The following is a 22,683-nucleotide window of genomic DNA, read 5'->3' as shown; positions in this document are numbered from 1 at the left end:
CAAACTCAATGCGGTGAGAACCCCTGGGGGCACCCGAGCACTTCCCAGGGCCGTCCCTCACTGCCCGGCCTCACCCCTTCTGTCTTGGCAGCCCCACTGCAGGCCCCTACATGGCACCGTTCCTGCGCATCGCCTTCACCTCCTATGAGTTGGGCTCCCTGCAGCCCACCGATGAGGCCAGCCAGCCCTTCTGTGCCGTGAAGATGAAAGAGGCGCTCAGCACAGGTAGGACTGGGAATTGGGGCCCAGTAAGGAGGCCCTGGAGGGCCTGTGCTTTGTTCCCCTAGACCTTCTGAGGGATCCTTCTCTTCCTCATGCTCCTCTCCCTGCCCAGCCCTGCTATGGATGCAGGACCGTAGGTAGAGGCCACCGAGTGCCCATAGAGCCCCCAGCACTGGCTCCCTCCCCACACTGGTGGTTTCACCCAACAATTTCCTCATGTCCATCTGTGTCAGACTCTGTGCTGGGCCCTGAGGACACTGCCATGCTCCAGGGCTGACTTGGCCCTGCCCTCATGGGGCTCACGTTCAGGTGGGCAGGTGTGGGAGCCAGACACTGAGTCCTGTGATAGGGAAGCCCAGAGCTGGGGTCAGGGAGGTCTTCTTGAAAGAGGTAAATATCTCCCACCATTCCTTCTGGCTTTTGCCCTCACCTGCTGAACCCCTGACTCATCCCTTAGGTCATAGCTGAGCTGTCCTTTCCTCCAGGAAGAATTCCCTGACCCTTAGGCTGGGGCACACCAGCTGACCATGACCCAGACCAGGTCTAGAACCCTGGCCCTGCCTTCTTCAGTCTCATCCCAGCTGTGATTTAATGTTTACTTGAGGGATTAATGGGCTCGTGTCTCTGTCCTGGACTGGGCTCTCGGGGGATGGGCACTGGTTTTAACTTCTCTTTCTGCCGTGTTCCTCACCTCCAGTGCCGTGGCTGGCATAAGGGGCCTCGGTGTGTGTTCACTGAATGAGTGCACGAGGGGAGGTTACAGCTAAGTGGGGCCAAAGGACGAGGGTCACAGGACCAGGGAGCAGCAGGACCTAGGTGGGACCTAGCGGGACATCCTAGAGGAGCTGCTGACAATTCCGTGTTCTGGAGTGTTAGCGATGATGTGAGGCTGGAGAGGTGAGCAGAGCGCAGTTGTGAAGGCTGAGGAGTGGAAATAGCCTCAGGAGGGCCCTCGGGGGATGGGGTGGGGGGGGAGCCAGGCCGACTCTCCGGGCTGAAGGCTGTAGGGAGTCGGGGGAGGGTGGGACAGAGGGGCCCCAGCCGGACCTTTGCCTGGCCGTGTTGCAGAGCGCGGGAAGACGCTGGTGCAGAAGAAGCCCACCATGTACCCCGAGTGGAAGTCCACATTCGACGCCCACATCTACGAGGGCCGTGTCATCCAGATCGTGCTGATGCGGGCAGCTGAAGAGCCGGTGTCCGAGGTGACGGTGGGCGTGTCGGTGCTGGCCGAGCGCTGTAAGAAGAACAATGGCAAGGCCGAGTTCTGGGTGAGGGCGCGCGGGCTGCAGCAGCGCACGCATGTGTGTGGGGTGTGGGCACACGGGCTGCAGCGGCGAACACACGTGTGTGTGGCGTGTGGGCGCACGGGCTGCAACGGCGCAGGTGTGTGTGTGGGGTGTGGGCGCACGGGCTGCAGTGGTGCGCACGCACGTGTGCACGGGGCATGGGTGTGGGCGCACGGGCTGCAGCGGCGAACACGTGTGTGTGGTGTGTGGGCGCACGGGCTGCAATGGCGAACACGTGTGTGTGGCGTGTGGGCGCACGGGCTGCAACGGCGCAGGTGTGTGTGTGGGGTGTGGGCTCACGGGCTGCAGTGGTGCACACGCACGTGTGCACGGGGCGTGGGTGAGGGCGCATGGGGCGTGGGTGAGGGCGCGCGGGCCGCAGTGGTGCGCACGCACGTGTGCACGGGGCGTGGGTGAGTGCGCGCGGGCCGCAGTGGCGCGTGCGCACGTGTGCACGGGGCGTGGGTGAGGGCGCGCGGGCCGCAGTGGCGCACGCACACGTGTGCACGGGGCGTGGGTGAGGGCGTGCGGGCCGCAGTGGTGCACGCACGTGTGCGGGCCCTGTCTGGCCTCCTGAGCGGCTGTGCAGCTGATACCAGCCCTGCGATTGATGGGTCCCAGCCCCTCTGAGCCTGTGTGCGAACCTGTAAGGGAAGCCAGGAAAAGACCCTACCTCAGGGTCAGTTGTTCAGGGGAAATGAGCCCCTGGATGCCAAGGGCTTACTGGAACGCTGGGCACGTGGTAGGTGCTGAAGAGAGCCACCCTCGCCACGGCGACTACTTTTTTCCCTTTTAGTTTCGTAGAAGCAGGATAGGCACATGGTAAGACATTGCAAAATGTACGTAGGGGGGATTCCTGCCCCCCCCCCCAGGCGCCAGGCCCCTCTCAGAGGCACCCATTGTTGCGAGTTCTGTTTGGAACCTTCACCGATATTCCAGGTGCAGGCAGGAGGCAGCAGTTACGTGTCTTGGGCAGTGAGAAGGCGGGAGGAGGGGAAGGCCGAGGGCCACCACTCCCCTGGCGGAGCCTGGCCTCCACGCGCGCACGTGGCCTGTGTCCCTCATGGCCACAGGATGTCCGCACTGCCAGGGCGTCTCTTGCCCCCTGGGGTTACATGTGGGCTCCTGCAGCCAAGATGTCCCCATGGGAAAAGATCCTAGACCCTCAGGGACTCTGGTCAGCCTCCAGGGAGGCATGAAGGGACCAGGCCAGGAGAGAAGTTGACCCAGGGCTGTACCAACCCTTGGCGGGTCAGGCAGAGATACTTGCTGTGCTCTCTGTCCACTCCACCGAGGAACAACGTCAGGCACCAGGCGGGGGTCCTGGGCGCGGTGAAGGTCCTGCCTTCAGAACTGTGTAAGGAGACTGGGCGTGCAGAGCCCCCGCCACAGAGAGCACCGGCACGGGGGTGTCAGCATGCATGTGTCCGTGTCTCTGCATCTGCAGGGGCTGGGGGCGGGGGGCTCTATTCTAAGATCCTTGGGCAGCCAGGGGAGGGGGTGGGGAGTTTCCCTTCCCACTCTGTTCCTGGGCCATGTGGCCGGGCTGGGTGTGGGCTGGATCCTTTCACTTCCCCAAATGTAATAATACCCCTGGGGTGGGGGTGGGGGCGGGGCTCAAGGGTAGGGCTATGCCCACACTGGGCAGACAGGTGTCTGGCTAGGCTGCCAGGACTCCCGTGGGCTTGGGGGACCAACCATGGGGGCGGGTTCTGAGTCCAGCTTGGCTGGAGCCCGCCCTCATTGATGCCCCCCTCCCCCAACCCTCACCCCTGCAGCTGGACCTGCAACCCCAGGCCAAGGTGTTGATGTCTGTGCAGTATTTCCTGGAAGATGTAGGTAAGACCCTCCCTGGGCTGGGGACGTAGGTTCAGAGGCTAGAGCCAGGGCAGAAGCTTAGAGAAGCAGTCCCTATCAACAGTCTACACGGAGCCACCCTGGGAGGGACTCCAGGAATGCTGTCCTTCCCGGGGGCTGGGACTGACCTCTCGTGCCTCCACGGTCCCCAGATTGCAAACAGTCTATGCGTGGTGAAGACGAGGCCAAGTTCCCAACAATGAACCGCCGTGGAGCCATCAAACAGGCCAAAATCCACTACATCAAGAACCATGAGTTTATTGCCACCTTCTTCAGACAGCCCACCTTCTGTTCTGTGTGCAAAGACTTTGTTTGGTGAGGGCTGGCTGTGCCTGCTGAGGGTGGGGTGGGGGTAGGGAGGGCCCCATAGCCAGCCCTGACCCCGCCTGGGGATTTGTCTTTCAGGGGTCTCAACAAGCAAGGCTACAAATGCAGGCGTAAGTGTCTCCTCGGCCCGGTTTGCACACCCGCGTGCCTGCCAGCGCCCTGTGTCCCTGTGTTAGGACTGTGTGCCTGGACGGGGGCGCCCTGTGTGCTTGAGGGTGTGCGTGGAGATTCCCACGTCTGAGCGTCCATACGAGAGCCACGTCCCGCGGGCGCACGGGCGGGCTTTGCTCTGCTCTCGGAAGCCAGTTCCCTGTGTCGCTTCCCCACCCCTCACGTTCGGGAGCGTCACCCTGGTAGCCTGAGATGGGCCTTGGTGTCGTACGTACACAGAAATCCGCCAGTGCCACCCATCGCGGCTCTTTTCCCCCAGACAGGCTGTTCGACCTTTTCCAGTACACCCCTGGCTGTGCGCGTGCTTCTCTGGGGGTACGTGTGTGTCCGGGTACACACGTACACCCCACGGCGGTGGCTCTGAACGTGGGCTTTGGAGCCAGATGGCCTGGGTTCGAATCCCAGTTCTGCTACTTCCCACCTGGAGGGCCTTAGGCAGAATGACTTAACCTCTCTGTGCCTCAGTAAAATAGGGATAGTAACCATTATGAAGATCAAATGGGATAAAACATATAAAGCTGCATTTTAGGTGACAGGCACATAGTAACAATTCTATACAGAGAGCCCACTGTCATTATTATGCATCAGTACGTATGTCCCAGGGTCTTTGGGTTGGGTGTGTGTGTGTTGGGGGTGTGTGTGTGTGCAGGAGCATGAGAGAGAGCTTGGGACCCGTTTGCTGTCCTGCCTGTGGTCCTCTTGCGGCGACACTCCATGCCCCTCACTGCTGCCCCCCAGCTGCCCACTAGGCCCCCTTGAGCCTTCCCTAATCTCTGAGATCCTCCGGATTGGCCTGTCCTCCCTGCCACTACTCTTCCCAGGCCCGTCCTGCCAGGGCAGGCAGGAGGAGAGAAAAAGCAAGCTGTGGGCCCCAGGCCTGTGTGGGGTGAGGGGGTGGGCGGTCAGGGAGAACAGTGGCTTTGTAGAGGAGGGCTGGACTGGCCCAGTGGCGCCCGCTCACAGCCCTGCCCCTCCTGCTGCCTTCCCATCCCCCTCCCGGCCTGTGCCTCCTCAAGAATGCAACGCGGCCATCCACAAGAAATGCATCGACAAGATCATCGGCCGGTGCACGGGCACTGCAGCCAACAGCCGGGACACCATAGTGAGGCCGGGCCCGGGGGGGGGCCGGGGGGGGCGCTTGGCCACCTGGGAGGGATTCTCCCCAGCCTTTCCCCGTGGAGCTCACCCTTCACCCCATTTTTCCTGGTCCGTCCTGAGACTTCCGGATTGCCCAGTCCCCGGTGGAGCCCTTTTGGGTATCTTGCCATGCATGGGGCTGGGGGAGAGCTAGGGGTTGAGGAAGGAGCTGACGCTGGCCTGTGACCCTCAACCTGTGACCGCCCCCGCTCCCCCAGTTCCAGAAAGAACGTTTCAACATTGACATGCCGCACCGATTCAAGGTTTACAACTACATGAGCCCCACCTTCTGTGACCACTGTGGCAGCCTGCTCTGGGGGCTGGTGAAGCAGGGATTAAAATGTGAAGGTGCGTGCTCCCCAGCTCTGGGGGCTCGGACAGGGCAGGAGGGCCCTCCCCGCTGGCGCCGACCCACCCAGACCTCGTAAACTCTGACTAACTAATGTAGCCGTGGCTCCGTGGCTGGAGGAGGGGGGCTCGGTGGCCCCTCTCCACTGGCCCCACCACCTCTGCCTCTCCCGGTTACCTGCTGTGTGACCAGGCGGCCCCACCCCTCCGAGCTCAGTGTCCTCATGGGTAAGGTAGGGTCAGAGTTGAGTGGGGCCCAGAGAGCCGTGAGGGGCAAGCAGACAGAAGGTGTTCAGCCGAGGCCTGACGCACACTAGCAGGTGCTCAGCAAACGTGCCTCACAGACCCCCGCCCCCTCCCCAGGCTGTAGCGAGGCGGAAACAGGAGACCCCCTAGAGGGAAAGTGACTTGTCTAGGTTGTCCTAGACACTCTTTAAAGGGTTTAGAATTAGACCTCATAGCTTCTGCTTTTGCTTTTTCTTCTTTAAATAATGAAAAATTTGAAGTGCTCATGGTGCTTCAGATGCATTTTTTTCTAAAGACAGGAAACCCAGCAGACCCCACCAAAGGTCTGCTTCCTCCTACTTTCTCCTCCCCTCCTCCCTGCCCTTGGCTGAGCCTGGGGGAAGGGGGACAGTTCTTCCGGAGCCTGCTGGTGGCCTGCCTGGTCCTGCCCAGGCAGGGGCCCTGATGGCCCTGTCTGCTTCCCCCCAGACTGCGGCATGAATGTACACCATAAGTGCCAGAAGAAGGTAGCCAACCTCTGCGGCATTAACCAGAAGCTCCTGGCTGAGGCGTTGAACCAAGTGAGCCAGGTGGGCAGGCACTGTGGGAACCCTGGCTGGGGGGGGGGGCGTGGGGGTGTTTATAGAGGTGTGGGTGGGGCTTGAGGAATGCCATAAAACTTCAAGGTAAAATTCTAGAATCAATTACAAGCGAAGGCAACACAAATAACAATCTATTGAGTAAGTGGTTGGGAGGGTGGGGCTCAGTGTACAAAACTTTTGTTTGTAATCGGTGCCTTCCAGACCATCAAGGTGTCCCTGTGCCACAGGAAGTGTGCATGTGTGTGTGTGTGTGTGTGCGTGCACGTGCACGTGCACCACCTGGAGGTCCTGGGCTTTGCCCCTGCTGGCCCCCATTGGTTTTGAGAGTAGAGTTATGGATTGTGGGGGTCCTCCCTCTGGGCTGGGAGTTCTGATGATGGTATGACTGACTGTCTGGCTCCCCAACCTCTATCCCGTCCTCCAGAGACCCGCCCGGAAATCAGAAACGGAGGCTGTTGGAATCTACCAGAATTTTGAGAGGAAGCCAGGAGTCTCTGGAGATATTGTCCCAGGTGAAGCTGGGCCCATTTCCCCCAGGAAAGCCCCCACTCCCCACTAGGACTCGAGATGGGGGCCTGACCTCCCTCCGTGGCCAAGACCTGAGAGGAGGCACCACCTCTGGAGAGGGAGCCCCTTCTTCTCTGAGGCCCCTCACCCCACCCCACCCCTTGGCCCCAAGGGAGGGGACTCGGCAGATAGAGACCTGAGTCTAAAGCACCATCTCTTGGGCAGACAGCGGGACCTACGGCAAGATCTGGGAGGGCAGCACCAGGTGCAACATTGAGAACTTCACCTTCCACAAGGTCCTGGGCAAAGGCAGCTTTGGAAAGGTAAGGGGCCGTTGGGCCTTGGGGCAGCTCAGGGGACCTGGGCCCAGCAAGGGCACCTGTATCCCCACCCTACCTGGCTTCTTCCTGATGCGGTGGGGTTGTGGTGCCCTGGCCCTTTGGCCTGGCTTTCTCCTGCTCAGCATCCTGCCTACCCATCAGGTGCTGCTCGCAGAGTTGAAGAGCAAAAAGGAGTTCTTTGCTATCAAGGCCCTCAAGAAGGACGTGGTTCTGATCGACGATGATGTGGAGTGCACCATGGTGGAGAAGCGGGTGCTGGCACTCGCCTGGGAGAATCCCTTTCTCACCCACCTCTTCTGCACGTTCCAGACCAAGGTGCCCGGCTCTCCCGCTGTTATTGCCTCTGGAGCCACAGCCCCTCCCTCGGCCCCTTGGGGCAGGGCCACGCCCCCCTGCCCCCGGGTCCTCCAGGGCAGAGGTGTCCCCTACTTCCTGTTGGGTCTTGCCCTCGGTGGCCCTCAGTAGAGAACCTTCTGCCCTTTGCTGTGCCCCTGTTCACCCCTCTTCCCACCGCAGGACCACCTGTTCTTTGTGATGGAGTTCCTCAATGGGGGGGACCTGATGTACCACATCCAGGACAAAGGCCGCTTCGAGCTCTACCGTGCCACGTACGTGAGGGCCCTGTTGCGGGGGGGAGCGCACTGCTGGTCTACCATTTGTTCCTTCTTCCCTCTCCCCATAGAAGTCAGCCTGGGCTAGAGCTGGGGATGGGGAGACTTGGGGTAGCTGGGACTGTCCCCAGCATATGGGAAGCCATGGATGGTGAGTGAGTGGCTGGTGTCACAGCACAGACGTGCCAGGGTCCTGTCCCCTCCCTGAGCCTGGCCTGGGCAGCCTTGCAGATGGTCATGCTGTACAACACAGGACCCTGGTGTGTGGCCCCCAGACGGGCATGTACCCCCCAACTGTGTGTGTGTGCATATGTATCTGCATAAAGGTATACACTCTTAGGACAGAGCATTGTCTCATTTGGAGCTTTTCCTTCACCATTTTCTTTTTAGCCTTGTTTGCCAGCCCGTTCCTGCCTGATACAAGACGTGCTTAATCAGGCCCAGGTTGTCCATGGAGTTATTTGCAGCAGTTCCTGACCCTGGGGGCGGGGATGGGGGCCCAGGGAGAAGCAGGAACTGGTCATAGAAATCCCGGAACACTTTGTCTCTCTCTGTCCTCCAGGTTTTATGCAGCCGAGATAGTCTGTGGACTACAGTTTCTGCACAGCAAAGGGATCATTTACAGGTGCGGGGGTGGGGGGGGCGTGTATTGGGGGGGTTTTAGGAGGGAAAGCTCCAACCCCATCATATCCCCCAAAATGCGCTGCGTGAGGCCCAGCCCGGCCATGGCCCCATCTCCACTCGGAGTCAGGCTTTAGTTGGGTATTTGCCTAAGCCTCCTGCTCCATTGCTCGGATTCCTGTGGCCCCTCTGCTGAGGCTGGCCCAGCGCCAGGGACTGGGAGCTCGTTGCCCATACTTGGCGCCATTGGTGGGAGCGCGGAACTGCCTGGGACGCCGTCTCCCTTCCCGGGAGCGATCAGTCTTGCTCCCAAGCCCCATCTGAGCTGTCAGTAGGGCCGGCTTCCATCAATTCTCGCCCAATAAATGACAGTCCCATCCTGCAGTGAATGAGTAGGGACCCCATCAATAAGGCTGATGCTGAGCTCTGGGCACTGATGTGGGACAAAGCCAAGATGCCTTGTCAAGGGGAAATGGAACCCACGGGACAGTGTGGATCAAATGTTGGCGCTCGGGTTTGAGAAGGTGCTGGGGGGAGCCGCACACTGTAGTGTACTTGCCCGTGCCGAGGACTGCTCTGGGGCGGGCCTGGTTACCGAGGTTAGTGAAGATGGACTTCTGCTGTTTGCCCTTTTCTAGTACTCCATGTGCATCAATTATCTACTGAAACCACAAACTGTGTAAAACAGACCTGCTCCCTGCCCTTGTGGAGTCAGGCAAACCTGAGCCCAGGGCCACGTCCGCGGCTGACCGCTAGCTAGGTGACCCTGAGCGAGTGACGTCACCTCTCTGATCTTCAGTGTGGGCTTTAGGAAGTCAGGTGGTGTGTATTCAGCACGTGGCACACCAGCAGGTGTTTTGCAGGAAACACCTGTTTTTAGCACCTCTTTCTCTTTCGGCTTCCTTTTCTCTTCCTCATTCCCTTGTCCCCTGGGGGAGGTCCTAGGCTTACAGGGTTGGAAATGGAGACACTGGGGCTGGGAGGAGAGGAGGGGAATTGGCCCCCAGTGACTCCCTTTCCTGCCCCCTCTCAGGGACCTCAAGCTGGACAACGTGATGCTGGACCAGGATGGCCACATCAAGATTGCCGACTTTGGGATGTGCAAGGAGAACATATTTGGGGACAAACAGGCTAGCACCTTCTGTGGCACTCCTGACTACATCGCCCCTGAGGTGAGTGGGCATCCTCCCGGCCACCAGCCCGCTCAGATACCTTGTCCCAAGAGGGTGGGAGACAGTCCCGAGCCACAGGTGGGAGGATGAGGAAGCCTGGCCAGGCCTCCTGCTCGGGGGCTCCTCTCAGCTCTGGCCCCCCTTCTCCTGCCCCAGATCCTGCAGGGCCTGAAGTACTCATTCTCCGTGGACTGGTGGTCCTTTGGAGTCCTTCTCTACGAGATGCTCATTGGTCAGTCCCCCTTCCATGGTGATGATGAGGACGAACTCTTTGAGTCCATCCGTGTGGACACACCGCATTATCCCCGCTGGATCACCAAGGAGTCCAAGGACATCCTGGAGAAGGTGGGAGACTCTGGGCCAGGCTGGCTGGGGCAGGGCCCAGCAGACATGCGGGTCATAGGTAGGCTAGGAGCCCCTCGTCTCTGGAATGGCAGCCTCACTGATGCTCTGGTCCTAACACACTGGGGGTATTGCTCGCTCTCCACGTTCCCAGGAGCTCCTGAGTCCACCACGCCAAATCAGCCTGGTAGTGATTATGAGCTTAGGGTCAGGAGACAGACCTGAAGCTAAACTCTGAGTCTGTCTCCTTATCTGCCAAATGGAGGCTGTGGGAGAACCTGCCTCGCAGAGTTTTGGGGAAGGGAACATAAACGTATGGTACTCGGGTCTGTGCTAGGCAGATCGTGAACACCCGGTAAACACCACTGCTTTTGCTCACAGGCCCACGGCAGAAAGTCCCGGCAGGCCTCCTGCATGGCCTATTATATCTGGGGGACCCAGGAGGGTAGCAGGCCAGAGAGGACCCTCTCAGGTTCAGAGGCCCTGGGCTGGGCTACAGGGCTGGGCTAGGCCCGCGTGGACACCCCTGGGCCTGCTTGGGGTTCGCTGAGGCTCTGGATTTCCCGACGTCCTCGGGGCTAACCAGGGCCCCTGCTGGATTGCAGCTGCTTGAAAGGGATACAACCAAGAGGCTGGGAGTGAACGGGAACATCAAAATCCACCCCTTCTTCAAGACCATCAACTGGACTCTGCTGGAGAAACGGGCCGTGGAGCCGCCCTTCAAGCCCAAAGTGGTAGGTGATCCCACTCCTGTGGGGGCCACCCACTTGCTGTTGCCCTCCACTGCCTTCCAGGCCCTGCCTCTCCTCTTGCTTCGTTTGCATGTTTTCCTCCTCTCCATTCTTCCAGCAAGCCTGCTTCCCTGGCAGCCCCGGCACCTTCTGTCTCTGCCTCTACCTTTGTGTTCTCACCGCACAACCCCCCTCAGTCAGTAAGTCAACAAACAGTGGGAACTGTAGATCCAGCCACCCGTCAGTAGACCTTCTTTAACGCCGCCATCTGCAGGGTACTATGCTTTGGGAATCAGAGTTAAGGCCTCTCCCTCCCTCCATCCACCCAATCCACCTTCCAGTACATCTTGGAAATGCTGAGTGTTGGGTGCAAAGCACAGAGCAGGAGGCCCAGAGCCAGAGGAGCTCCAGCTCCTCGGAGAGATAAGAAGCTTGCGCACTGATGATCGTTTATGATATAAGACAACAATGCAAGAACTGTCGCAAGACCACACATGATCAGTTGTCACCGGGGGAGTCTGTCAGCAGGAGCCCAGATGCAAAGAACGGAGTGGGTCTGAGAAGAAGCGGGATCTGGGCGGGGCGGGGAGGGCAGCCGGGGGGCGTACCAGATGGAGGAGGGATGTTCCCACAGAGGCCTGGAATCTACAGAGGAGCCAGCAGGAGAGGAGAGGCAGGTTGGGGCCAGAATTCTCAGATAAGGAGTTGGACTCCGTGGCCCTTCTCTGACCGCAGCTCTTCCCTCTGGCTTTCTCTCTGTCAGGACCCCCCGGCAGCTTGTGTAATGTGCCCCGAATTGTCCCTTGAGGCCGGAGAGCTTCCCCAGCTCCAGGGAGCTGAAATTCGGGGGCCTCCTGGGCCGGGCACCTTATTACTGGGCCAGGCTGGCTGGAGGAAAATCACACAGTCTGCTCGCAGTCTCTTGCTTTTGATAGAAAGAGGGGTAGATTTCTTTCTCTGCACCAAGAAGCACAGGGCAGGTGTGTGGGTCCGTGGGAAATGGTCGGGGGCCTAGGGCGAGCTGTCCGAGGGGACCTCCACACCAGGAGTGCACACGCCGGGCAACGGGCCCAAGGCTGCCAGTTTTCAAAAGAAGCCAGAAATCTGGATTTTTACATCAAATTGCCCAATTTTAAAGTAACTGGCTCAAATCTCATTAAAACCCAGTGCCAGTCAAAATGATTGTACCTGCCTGCTTAGTTCAGCCTAAAGGCCACCGGCCTGAGATCTCTTCTATTCCCATTTCATTGTATCCTCAGAAGCAGAGAGTTGGCAAACTTTTCCTGGAACAGTCTGATGGTACATATTTTAGGCTTTGCAGGCCAGACGGTCTCAATAAAGCAGCCATAGAAAATATGTCAATGAATGGGTATAGTTTTGCATGAATAAAACTTCACTTACAGACACTGGAATTTGGGTTTCATCTCATGTTTACATGTCATAAAATATTAATCTCCTTTTTGATTTTTTTCCCTAAGCACTAAAAGTGTGAAATCTGTTCTTACAGCTCTTGGGGCCTATAAAAACAGGTGGTGGGTGGGGTTTGCTCATGGGCTGTGGTTTGCTGGAGTCCTGTTCAGGATGATGCCACCTCTCCTTATCCAGGCCCAGGGCTCTTTGTTGGCTTCCTTCATCCCCTTGGGGGGATGATCCACTGTCCAGCTGGGCTCCTCTTAGGCTGTTAGGAGAGACTCCTTTTCTGTACTCGCCCTCTCTCTTTTTTTTTTTTTTAATTCAAGTTAGTTAACATATAGCGTATTATTAGTTTTAGGGTAGAGTTTAGTGATTCATCAGCTGCGTATAACACCCAGTGCTCCTCACATCACGAGCCCTCCTTCATGCCCATCACCCCGTTACTCCATGCCCCCCACCAGCCTCCCCTCCAGCAACCTTCAGTTTGTTCCCTAGAGTTAAGAGTCTCTTACGGTTTGTCTCTCTTTCTGTTCTTAATAAGGCCAGCTCTGGCCTGGCCCAGCACCACAGGGATTTTGAGGTGTGTGGGAGGCAGTCTCGGGAACTTGGGGACCTTTGGAGGGCCGCCCCGTGGGTCCCGTTCATGTGCCACTTCCCTCTGCCCGCAGAAGTCCCCTGGAGACTACAGCAACTTCGACCAGGAGTTCCTGAACGAGAAGGCACGTCTCTCCTACACTGACAAGAACCTCATCGACTCCATGGACCAAACAGCATTCGCTGGCTTCTCCTTTGTGAACCCCAAATTTGAGAGATTCCTGGAAAAGTGAGGTTTCCAGACATGCCCCCCAGCCCAGTCCAGCCGGGGAGCCTGGGTCAGCCAGCGTGACCACAGCCTGGGCAGAGCAGGCCGGGCGGCGTCCCCCTTCATCGGCACCTGCCCGCCTCCCACAGTTAGCAACAGTGTGATTGTCTGGTTCCTGCTGCTGCCGCCGCTTGGCCCCCAAGAGGGGCCTCAGCTCCTGTCTGACTGGGCTCTTACGGTACTTCTGTGAACTGTGTGTGAATTTGCTTTTCCTCTGCCATCAGAGGGAAATTGTAAATCCTGTGTTTCATTACTTGAATGTAGTTATCTATTGAAAAAATATATTATATATATATACACACACACACATATATATATAATAGGCTGTATATATTGCTCAGTAGAGAAGAAACGTATGGGGGACTGGTGATGTGTTGATTTTTTAAAATATATATATATATACACACACACATATACACACACACACATGTATATATAGGAACAAAAAAACGAAAAAGGATCACAAACTGTTTGAACCGCCAGGTTCTTTTATCTGTGTGTCTAAATAAACACCGAATGGCACTGACCTGGCTGTTGGGACACGGCTGTCCCAGGAAGCTGCTCCCACCTCTGGCAGCTCTGTCCTGGAAGCTGAGTGAGCTGTGAGCGACAGACACAGACCCCTGGGTTTTCATGCAAATGTGTTTGTATTTATGGGTTTCCTGTGGCTCCGGGGCCCTGGGCCTGAAGAAGAAGGCTTTTCTGGGTGGCTGAAGGGATCCCTGAGTGTGTCTGTGGGGCGATGGATGGGAGGAGGTGGGCCCAGATGCAGACAATGTGTCAGGAGAGTGCGGGCAGAGAGGCGTGAGCAGAGGCTCGGAGGCTGGCCCAGACTGGGGAAGAGGACAGGGAAGAGGAAGGAAATAGAGCTCAGGCCTCAGGCCCATCTGGATTCAAATCCCAGAGTAGCCAAAAGACGTGGGCGTGTCAGTCGTCTTAAGCCTCAGCTTCCTCATCTGTAAAATGGGGACAAGGCAAGGTGATGCTAGATGGAACTCCACATCTCATTGTTCTGTATCCCTGTCCCTGCCACAGAAGAGCCTGTGTTAGAGTTCTAGAATCTACTTCTCAAGAGTCCTTGCTACCTGGGGAAGGGGAGGGGAGCAGGGAGGGAGAAGAGGATGAGAAAATGCTGAGTGGCTGTGTCGGGGCTGAGGGCCATGCTCCAGTGTGCCCGCGGTGCAGTGAGGACAGGGGCTCCAGGAGTCAGGGGTGGCGGCCCTGACCCCTGAGCCTGGGCAGCTCTCCCTTCCCACCACCTCAGGGTCTCCCACTCTCTGGCTCCCCCTCCCTCTGTTCCCCTGCTCTCCAGGGTCCAGCCCCTCTGGGCCAGCCCCTGGCCCTCCAGCCCTAGAGGGCCAAGTGCCCCAGCACCTGATTGGCTGGCCCTGACAGCCAGCAGCAGACTTCCAGCAAGTTCATTTTTCTGGGCTGAGGTACAAGTTTCCAAGGCTGGAGAGAGGTGGGACGAGGTGGGGCTGGTGCTGGCCAGGGGAGGGGGCTGTGGGGATGGGCGGGGCAGACTCCCTAGACAGGCTAAAGTCCCCCTCCCCTCTCCATCCACCAGCCATCCTCTTCAGGAAACACTCTCGTCGAATCCCTGCTCTGCTCTACGGCAGGGAAAAGCCCAGAAGTGAGGCTTGGTCCCTTGGGCTCACAGTCAGGTGGGGGAGCCGGCAGGGCATGGGCTGTGCTGGGGCACCCGTGTCCCCGACACAGGCGCCAAGAGCTCCCCTGGGGCTGTCCAGAGTGGGTTTAGAACAAAAATACGGTTGGTTGGTGTTTGAATTCCAAGGCTCTCCCCATTGTCCATCAGCTCCAAAGCAGAGCCTTGCCCCGAGAACCCCAGCTTCCTCCTGTGTGGAGAGGGGTAAGTGGAGGGCGGCAGGGAGAACGTGGTGCCCAGAGTCAGGAGCCTGGCGTTTGAGTTTCCACTCTGCCATCCACAAGTTTTTTCATTGGGACTCAATTCCCTCATCTATAAAATGAGACAATCCTGCTGCTTTGAGGAGCTCCTGGTCTGGGGATCCCCTTAAGGACGGATGCTGGTCCCCCACGGTGCCAGGCAAAGCCCAAGAAAGGGCAGGGGCTGGGCCTGTGAGGCCCACCTCAAGCAGCCGGGGGACGGCGACGGGGAAGCAGCCGCCGGGATGCCGCCCAGCTGCCTGGGAGGCTGGAGGCTGAGTGCCTCCGGGCCTGTTCTCAGAGCTGGGGAGGTGCCAGGCCTGACCCAACGGCCTCAGGAAATGCCTCTCGTGGCTGGGCCCCGAGCCACATTTTCCCTGGAATCTGGGGGTCCTCTAGAAGCAGGCAGCCTCCTCCCCTCCACCTACCAAGCAGGTGTGCAAACAGCAGAGCCCTCGGCCCCCACGGCCAGGGCCAGGTGGAGCGCTGGGCTCACTGCACGCCAGGCCCCGCCGTCAGAGCTGGGCAGGGTAACACGGATGCAGGAGGGCTGGGGGGGCAGGAGCATGGGCTCTGCTGTCAGATGGTTCTGGGTTCAAATCCCTAGTGTCCCTAGTTGGTGACCTCAGTGAGTGCCAACCTCCCAGAGCTTCAGCTTCCTTTTCTGTCAAATGGGGATAACCATGCCGCTGTGTGTGGGAGAGGATGAGGTCTGTAAGTGTACCCCATGGACACACAAATATGCTCCGTAATCAGCAGCCACTGTGACTCCATCCCCTCAACGGGATGGAACATGCTCCGGACGGAGGGCCTGCCAGCTGGGCTTCTCACCGGACTACGGGGGGGGACCACTTGGCAGTTTGGATGAAAACCTACGAGGCACCCGCCCCGTGTCCCAGCCATCCCCCTTCTTAGGCAGAGCTGTGCAGAGGACCCTCACCCACAGGCCCCAGGAGGCTGGCCCAGGATGCCCGCCATTGCAGAGATTAATTGGGAAGTAAGCAGAAAGCCCAGCAGTGGGGGAGGCTGACTGGATACCAGCAAGGTCGAGGGACCAAAACGAGCAAGTTAGAGAGAAAGGTTCAGAATGATTCCACCCTGTAGTTCCATGTGCCAGCTTAGGAAGGCACCCAGAGGTCTGGAAGCAAAGGGCGGGGCTACAGAGAGGGGTGAATGAGTGAATGAGTGAATGAATGACCGCGCAAGTCCCTGTAAGGCAGTGGCTCCCAAATCCGGTGTACTTCGCGTACCGATGAGACATGGCCACCATGCCAAGTTCCAAGCAGCAGGTCTCAGTGCTGGCGGCGCGTTGGAACCCCCATGCCTGGGCTGCCTCTGGTCTAATAAAAAGGTGATCTCCAGAGGTGGACCGGGCATCAGTATTTTCAGAGCTCCCCGGAGGGTCCAAGCTGCATCGGGATCGAGAGCCAGGAATCTGCATTTTGCCCGGTCATCCAAGTGAAGTCAGGAAACGCTGCGCTGAACAGGCCACACCCTGGAAGGCAAAGTCACCAGCCTGTACCTCCCAGACCCCGGGTCCCAGAGGTTCCGGGAGAGAAGGCCCCGGGCTGGCTGGGCTACAGCGCCCTCTGGTGGTCATCCAGCTGGCGGGTGCTGCTGCTGGCTCAGGCCAGGGAGGACCCGCTCTCACCACATACTGTGCTGTGTTCTTAACCCACCTCTGGGGAAAAGTTAGTCCCTGGGGAAAAGTTCCAGCAAGCAGGTGTTGGAGGACAATTTTGCAGAGGCTCAGGGATGCGAAGGTTATACATCTAGATATCTACCCTGACCTTTAACAGGGTCCCGGGGCTAGTCCATATCTCCAATCCAGTCTCTGGCATTCATCCCGACATTTCGGTCACATTTCCTCAATTTATTCCTTATTAAGGTGTGCAGAGCTGATATGAGCTGGGAGGTTTATTGCAGGTTTTAATAGCAGGAAATGAGGTGTGTCGCATTTGCCAAGGTGGGAGGGGCTAGTGGGCTCCAGGACTTCCCTCTGATGCTCTTGGTCAGCAGGCTGGGGGTTTGCCCCTCTGCAACCCACCATGCACCTGCCTCCTCCTTGGCCCCTCCAAGCTGGCTGGGACCTGGCTCCCTCCTGCACCCTGACGGTACCCAGCAGGTGACCTCAGGCTGCCCTGTGTGAGGCTAGAGGCTGGAAATCCAGTTTTGTTTCCTGAGTCCTGACCACCCTCCCAGGCACCTCCTTATCTCCTTGATGCTGGTGAAGGGGAGAGGCACGCAACTGAACAACGGAACCTGGGAGCAAAGAAGGGGCAAAGGAAGACCCCCCAAAGGTGGGAGCCAGGCCTGAGTCAGTACGGCCCAGGTGAGGCCAGACCTGTGAGGTTTGGGGCACTGGGCTACTCCCTGGGTCTCTCAGATGATCGAATCCAACCCTCGCCAGCTGTAGCCTCAGTGATTTGAACCTTTGGAACTTTAATACCAGTCCCCAAATCAGGCATCTTCAGCGGCCTTAGAAGAACCCCCAGTTTCTTCTCTTTCCCTGCCGAGAAATACATACTCCGAAAGCCCTGCCATTAGCCGCTCAGCCCACGTTAAGCAGCATGCAAAGCTCAACGCCCTCTGGGGAAGGTATTTTCCTTACTCATCTTCTGAGAGGGGCAGGTTAGCTTTCTGTTGATGGCACCTGTGATGGTGGACGCACGCCCCGGGGGTGGGGTGGCGGTTTGGGCTCTGTTCCCAAATTCATGCATGCCCTCATAGAACAGGCGCCTACTCTGTGCCAGGAGCTCAACAGGCATCATTTGGAGCTGTCACTCAACAGGGCTCATCTAGCACCCACTGTGTGTGTCTCGAGAGCTCATGAAGGTGACACTCTGGGTCCAGCACTGCGCTTGACACTTTCCCTGCATCATCAAAGGCAATGAATCCTCACAACAGCCCCATGAGGAAATAACAGTCTGTTGTGAGGATTCACATCCACAAACTGAGGCTCTGAGAGGTTAAGGACAACTTGCCCAACGGCTCCGGGCTGAGGCTCTGCTGTGATGTTTTCCACAGACACAAGCATTCTCCCAGGCTGGCTCAGGAGCTATCAGGGAGAGCGCTCGGGTCCCTTGTCCCGGTCCTCAGAGGCCCCAGGAAGAGGGAAGGTGAGCCCAGTGACGGGCAGAGACAGTGGAGGGCAGCTAGGATGGGGCACAGGCAGGCTGCCTTGGAGCTGGAAGGACCCTCAGGGATCATGGATCGTCAGTGGGGGTCTCCATGGATTCACGATAGAACACTGAGGTAGAGAAGAAAAGGGGCTGGGCCAGGTCACACGGGGAGGCAGAGGCTGGGACAAAGGCAGACCCTCAGAACAGCCAGGTGTGTCCCCAAACCTCCCCCTCCTGTAGGACAACAGCGTGGCTCCTCCTTTCTGCCTACTTCAGGCTCACCCTGAGCCTGGCACACGGTGGGCGGTCAGTAAACGCTGATGAATGAGCATGGCGTCCACTGAGCCCTTGCTAGACCCCCAGCACCATCCTGCGCCTCCCTCTCTGCTCCCCTGGCCCTGCTCTGGTGTGGGGAGGGGCCCAGGGTGACGAGTAGGCACAAGCAGGGAAGGCTGCCAGTCCCGCCTTGTGGACTTAGCAGCGGCGGGTGACCAAAGTCCAGGGACCTCAGAAGACAATGTCCACCAGCTGGTAAGTGGCAGAGGCCCAAAGCCTCAGCTGAGGGTTGGGACCCCGTTCAAGAGCAAGGCAGCTGCGGCTGGCCAGAGTCCAGTACAAACCTGCCATCAATAATACTGGCCAGGCCTCTCCAAGCAGCTTCCTGGGTTTTAAATCATGAATTCAGAAACAATTAAGTGAATTAGGCGCACTTTGCGTCAATAACAAGTTAAAAATAACACACTTCACAAAAGGCTTGCATTGAATCGAAAACGGATTTTGTTAAGCTTAAATGTTCTCGAATGCTCCATTTGGAAACAACGTATGTTTCAAAAAAAAAAAAGATTGTCTTTACACCCTGGTTTAGGTTTGTCGATAGCTGGATATCCAATGCCGTTTTGATCAGGTGAGCAGCTGACAGTGCTGATGACCAACTCATAGGGTACTGGTGTGGGGCCCCAGCTGGGTCTACACCTGCCTGCCCATCCCCAGCTGTTCCTCGGCCTCTCGGAGCCTCAGCGTTTCACCGGTAGCTTGTGCGTAACCTGCCCTCCACGCTGTGAAGCTGCTGCGTGGAAAACTCTTCGTGCAGCTCGGCACGCGGTGGCTACTCAGGAAATCTAAGCCCATTGTTCTTACTCTGAGCTCGTGAACATTTTACTCCTTACGTGTTTGTCTCCTAACAATGCTCTGAGTACAAGGCATGGCTGGGCCCTGGCTAATAGTGTCCAGGAATCGTGTAGAAAGGGAGGGGACAGAGTCTCCCTGGTTGGGAGCGAAGAGCTGCGGCCCGCGAGTGAGGAGTGGGCTCCAGACCCGGCAGCAGGGTCCTCGCTCCGCTCCTGCCCTCGCTGTGGGCTCTGGGCCAGGAGCCAGCTCGACAGCAGGAAAATGAGTGTCTAAGAATGGTATGAATGGCGAGTGGGTCTCGTGTAGATTTAAATTATGAAAAAGAAAATTTGAATGTCAAATGCCACCATTCTTGGCTCAAGTTAAAGCCAAATGATATGAAAGGCAGTAATTATCACTGTCGTGAAATTCTGTGGGATGTTAAGGCTGCCGCAGAAAGAACAGCCAGCGCCCAGAGACTTCGCTGCCCTGTCTTATTGGGTCTTACAGCCCACACTAAAGTCTCCCCTCAGCCCTCATGCCCCTCCCCAGCTTGTTCCAGAGGCAGAGCTGGAGACCCTGCTGGAGGCCCCCAAATGCATGTGCTGCGGGTGGCATCTGGGCTGCGGACAGGCTGGTTGCACTGATGTTTCTAGAGTATCTACTAAGGTCAGATCCTGCGCTGGGGGCTTTCCTGTACATTTGTGGTCCTGATCTGAGATGAAGGCTGGACTCGATTCATTCTGTGAGCATTCAGTAACTGCTGCTGCATCTCGGGGCCTGTGCAGGGAGCAAGGAACAGGCCTCATGGTCTCTTGGGGGAGGCAGGTGCGGAAGGAGACAATGACCGGGGCTTGGGGTGGGGCGCCCACTGGGCTGTGGGTACACAGAGAACATGCTGGCTCTTCCTGGGAGAGCAGCAGGGACCGGGAAAGGCCTTCTGGAGGAAGAGAGAGATATCTAATCTGGAGACCTATAGAACAAGTAGGTCCCTGCAACACCTATAGTCTGCTAATTGCTGAAATGCGAAGAAGCTGTGGGTCCTTGTTAGCGAGGCTGGGGATGTACATTGGCCCCCTCCCCCTGGAAGGCAATTTGGCACTCTTTGGGAGTACTGAAGACCCAGAGTTTTCGTGCTGGCGAAAGTCGTGGTGGTGACATTGAGAGTCACGGGTGCAAGAATGTGCATTGGCTCGTAGTCTATGGAATACTGAGTTGGACGTAGCCCGAATGTCCTCAACAGGAGATGAGATCAGGAGCTGCAGGTGAATTCGGGCAGCAGAATACTGGCTCATCCACTTTCTCTGTGGGAAAAAGCCACCTGCGTCAATGCTGATAAAATCTCAAACCCCTGTTGCAGGCAAAGCACAATGGGGAAGGACGAGTGTGCAGGGTGATGAAATCATGCAGCCCGAGCTCAGGCTGCACTTCTGTGTGAGGTACAAGTTCACAGAGCAGTGGTGGGAATGTTGGGCCAGGACCCTGGCCACCACTGGAGGGTAAGGAAGGGCTGGAGGGTACCCGAAGGGCTGTAATGTTTTGCCTCTTAAAGCAAATGTTTTATGTATGTAAGGAAAACCTTTAGAGGTTCATAGAACTCAGTGGAGGGTCTGTGGATGCTATTTTAATCTCTGTGCCTATCTTGACGTTCAAAACATTTCATAATGTTTAAAGGTGTTTTCTAAAGATTATTTATATGAGAGAGAGAGAGAGAGAGAGGGAGGAGGGGCAGAGGGAGAGAAGCATCCTCCCTGCTGAGCACGGGGCCTGCCCTGGGCTGATCTCAAGACCCTGAGATCTTGACCTGAGTGGAAATCAAGAGTCAGACGCTCAACCAACTGAGCCACTGAGGCAGCCCTAGAGGTGTTTTTTAAAGACCAGCTAGGCGTTCTGTCTCTTGACCTGACTGCTGGTGACCAGGTATCTCTTTAGAATGATTTGTTAACACTGTATATCTGTTCTATGTGCTTTTCTTGATGGAGGTGACATCTCAGTTTTTAAAAGTTAAAAAGAATGAGCAGGTGAGATGCTAGGTTCAGAGAAGCAGTCCCAGGCAGAGGGATGGAAGAGAGCAGAGGCCTGGGAGCTGGGCAGAGCCCTGTATATGCAGGGCCCAGGGCTACTTGGTCTTCTGAGTGGCAGCCCTGCTCCCAGCCCCCGCCTACCTGTGGTGGGGCCCTCGGCTCCCCAGCTGCCAAAAGGGCCAGGCCTGATTCAGCCCCAAGCCTGCACGAGGCTGGCTGGAAGGTGAGCCCTCCGAGAGGGAAACCCGCTGGAGGTAAGGGGATGGCTTCGAGAAGTGGTTCAACCAGCATCTGCTGGGTGTGTGGCCTGCAGGTGGGGGTTACTGGGAGCCTGGCATTTCTTGGAGTGGGGGGTGGGGTGTGGCTGTGCTAATGGGGAAGGGCAGGCAGGAGAGGGCAGAGCGGCCCTGGGGGAGGCGCAGAGGAACACTCCACACGGTTCCACTGGTGGCTGTCTTTAGGAGCTCGGTAGGTTTTCCTGGACTTTCGGAAGGTTGGGGGAGACCCAGCACGTGCAAGGGTGATTGCAAAATTGCATTACTCTGGAGGAAGCAAAAAACAAGCTTCAAGCGGCAAAGGTTGGGTTCTTAAACTTTTGGTGTTCTTTCTGCGTCCGTGACGGGACGTCAGAGCCTGGGCGCGGGGCGGGGACAGCACAGGGGGCAGGTGCACCTGACTGACGTCAGCCGGATGTGCCATGATTGATCTGACAAGTAATCCTATTAAGAAAATTCTCAGACATAGAGGAAAGTATAGAGGATTCTGCCCCAGACCCCCCCTCAGACCTCCCTCCCTAGCCCACAGCCTCTTCCTTTTGTCTGTGTTCTTCTGGAGGGACCAGAACCTGCTTTCAGAGTGAGGAGCACTTCTCTGCGTCCCTGAACATAGTCTGGGGAGTTGTTTTTAAGCTTCATATGAACAGTATCTGTGTACCGAGGATCCTTCTGCCCCTGGATATCCCCTTGGCATGATTTCAAAATTGATTTTTGCCAAGTCCTGTAGCTCAGGTGCATTTTTTCTTTCTGTGAGCGCTTTGAAATTCACATACCATACAATCCACCCACTTAAGGTGTACAATTTAGTGGTTTTCAGTGTGTTCATGGAGTTGTGTGACCATCACCACAATCCCTGTTAGAACCATTTCATCACCCAAAAAGATTCCCCATACCCTTTAACCACTACCCCCAATTCTCCTATACCCCAACTCTAGAGAGCTACTAATCTACTTTCTGACAATTGATTTGCCTATTCAGGACATTTAAAATAAGTAGAATCATGCAATATATAATCTTCTGGTTAAAGCATTCCTTTTCGTGGTTGTATATTCCATCATACAAACTTACCACCATTCATTTATCCAAATAAATGATATGGAATCCTGCTTTCAGCCAAGATGGAGTAAAGGGACTGGATTTACCTTCCTGCCTGAAAAAAACCTTAAAAAACAAGATAAAATCAATGAAGCAACAGTTCTCAAGATGCTGGGCATCAAGCAATGAAGGTTAGTACTCCCTGGAGATGGGGAACAAAGGAGGTGAACCCTGTGATTGCCGTCGCTTTATTGCCCGGAGACGGTCCCCAGGCCGAGGATAGAGAGGGGGAACACAGGTGGCGCCCAAGGGGCTCCCCAAGTTGAGAAGAAGAAGCTGGAAGTTCAGGGAAGCCAAGGTGACTAGAATTCACAGTGTAGCCCACGGAAGATGAGAGAGAGAGAAGACTGCAGAGCTGCCGAGGATCTTCTCCGAGTACT

The 22,683-nt window shown here is 57.0% G+C and overlaps 1 protein-coding gene across 2 annotated transcripts in view; it reads left to right on the top strand.

The window, feature by feature from the left end:
- Positions 1-13,301, top strand: part of PRKCD (protein kinase C delta) — a 28,922-nt gene extending 15,621 nt beyond the window's left edge. The window contains exons 3-19 of one of the 2 annotated variants that reach the window (XM_036102557.2): positions 92-225; positions 1,291-1,490; positions 3,287-3,347; positions 3,518-3,680; positions 3,771-3,802; positions 4,880-4,965; positions 5,219-5,348; positions 6,063-6,154; positions 6,600-6,687; positions 6,908-7,005; positions 7,165-7,338; positions 7,540-7,631; positions 8,197-8,259; positions 9,289-9,427; positions 9,584-9,772; positions 10,375-10,503; positions 12,582-13,301. In XM_036102557.2, coding sequence (XP_035958450.1) covers positions 111-225; positions 1,291-1,490; positions 3,287-3,347; positions 3,518-3,680; positions 3,771-3,802; positions 4,880-4,965; positions 5,219-5,348; positions 6,063-6,154; positions 6,600-6,687; positions 6,908-7,005; positions 7,165-7,338; positions 7,540-7,631; positions 8,197-8,259; positions 9,289-9,427; positions 9,584-9,772; positions 10,375-10,503; positions 12,582-12,740 — 2,010 coding nt within the window. In that variant the 5' untranslated portion in view covers positions 92-110 and the 3' untranslated portion in view covers positions 12,741-13,301. Of the gene's footprint in view, positions 1-91; positions 226-1,290; positions 1,491-3,286; positions 3,348-3,517; positions 3,681-3,770; positions 3,803-4,879; positions 4,966-5,218; positions 5,349-6,062; positions 6,164-6,599; positions 6,688-6,907; positions 7,006-7,164; positions 7,339-7,539; positions 7,632-8,196; positions 8,260-9,288; positions 9,428-9,583; positions 9,773-10,374; positions 10,504-12,581 lie in introns of both variants that reach the window. The other variant, XM_036102556.2, reaches the window with a different exon arrangement.
- The last annotated feature ends 9,382 nt before the right edge of the window (positions 13,302-22,683 follow it).

This window comes from Halichoerus grypus, chromosome 1 (genome assembly GCF_964656455.1).
Source record: "Halichoerus grypus chromosome 1, mHalGry1.hap1.1, whole genome shotgun sequence".
NCBI classification, from domain to species: Eukaryota; Metazoa; Chordata; class Mammalia; order Carnivora; family Phocidae; genus Halichoerus; species Halichoerus grypus.
The sequence above is the reverse complement of the archived record's forward strand: the minus strand, read 5'-3'. Positions and strand labels throughout refer to the sequence as shown.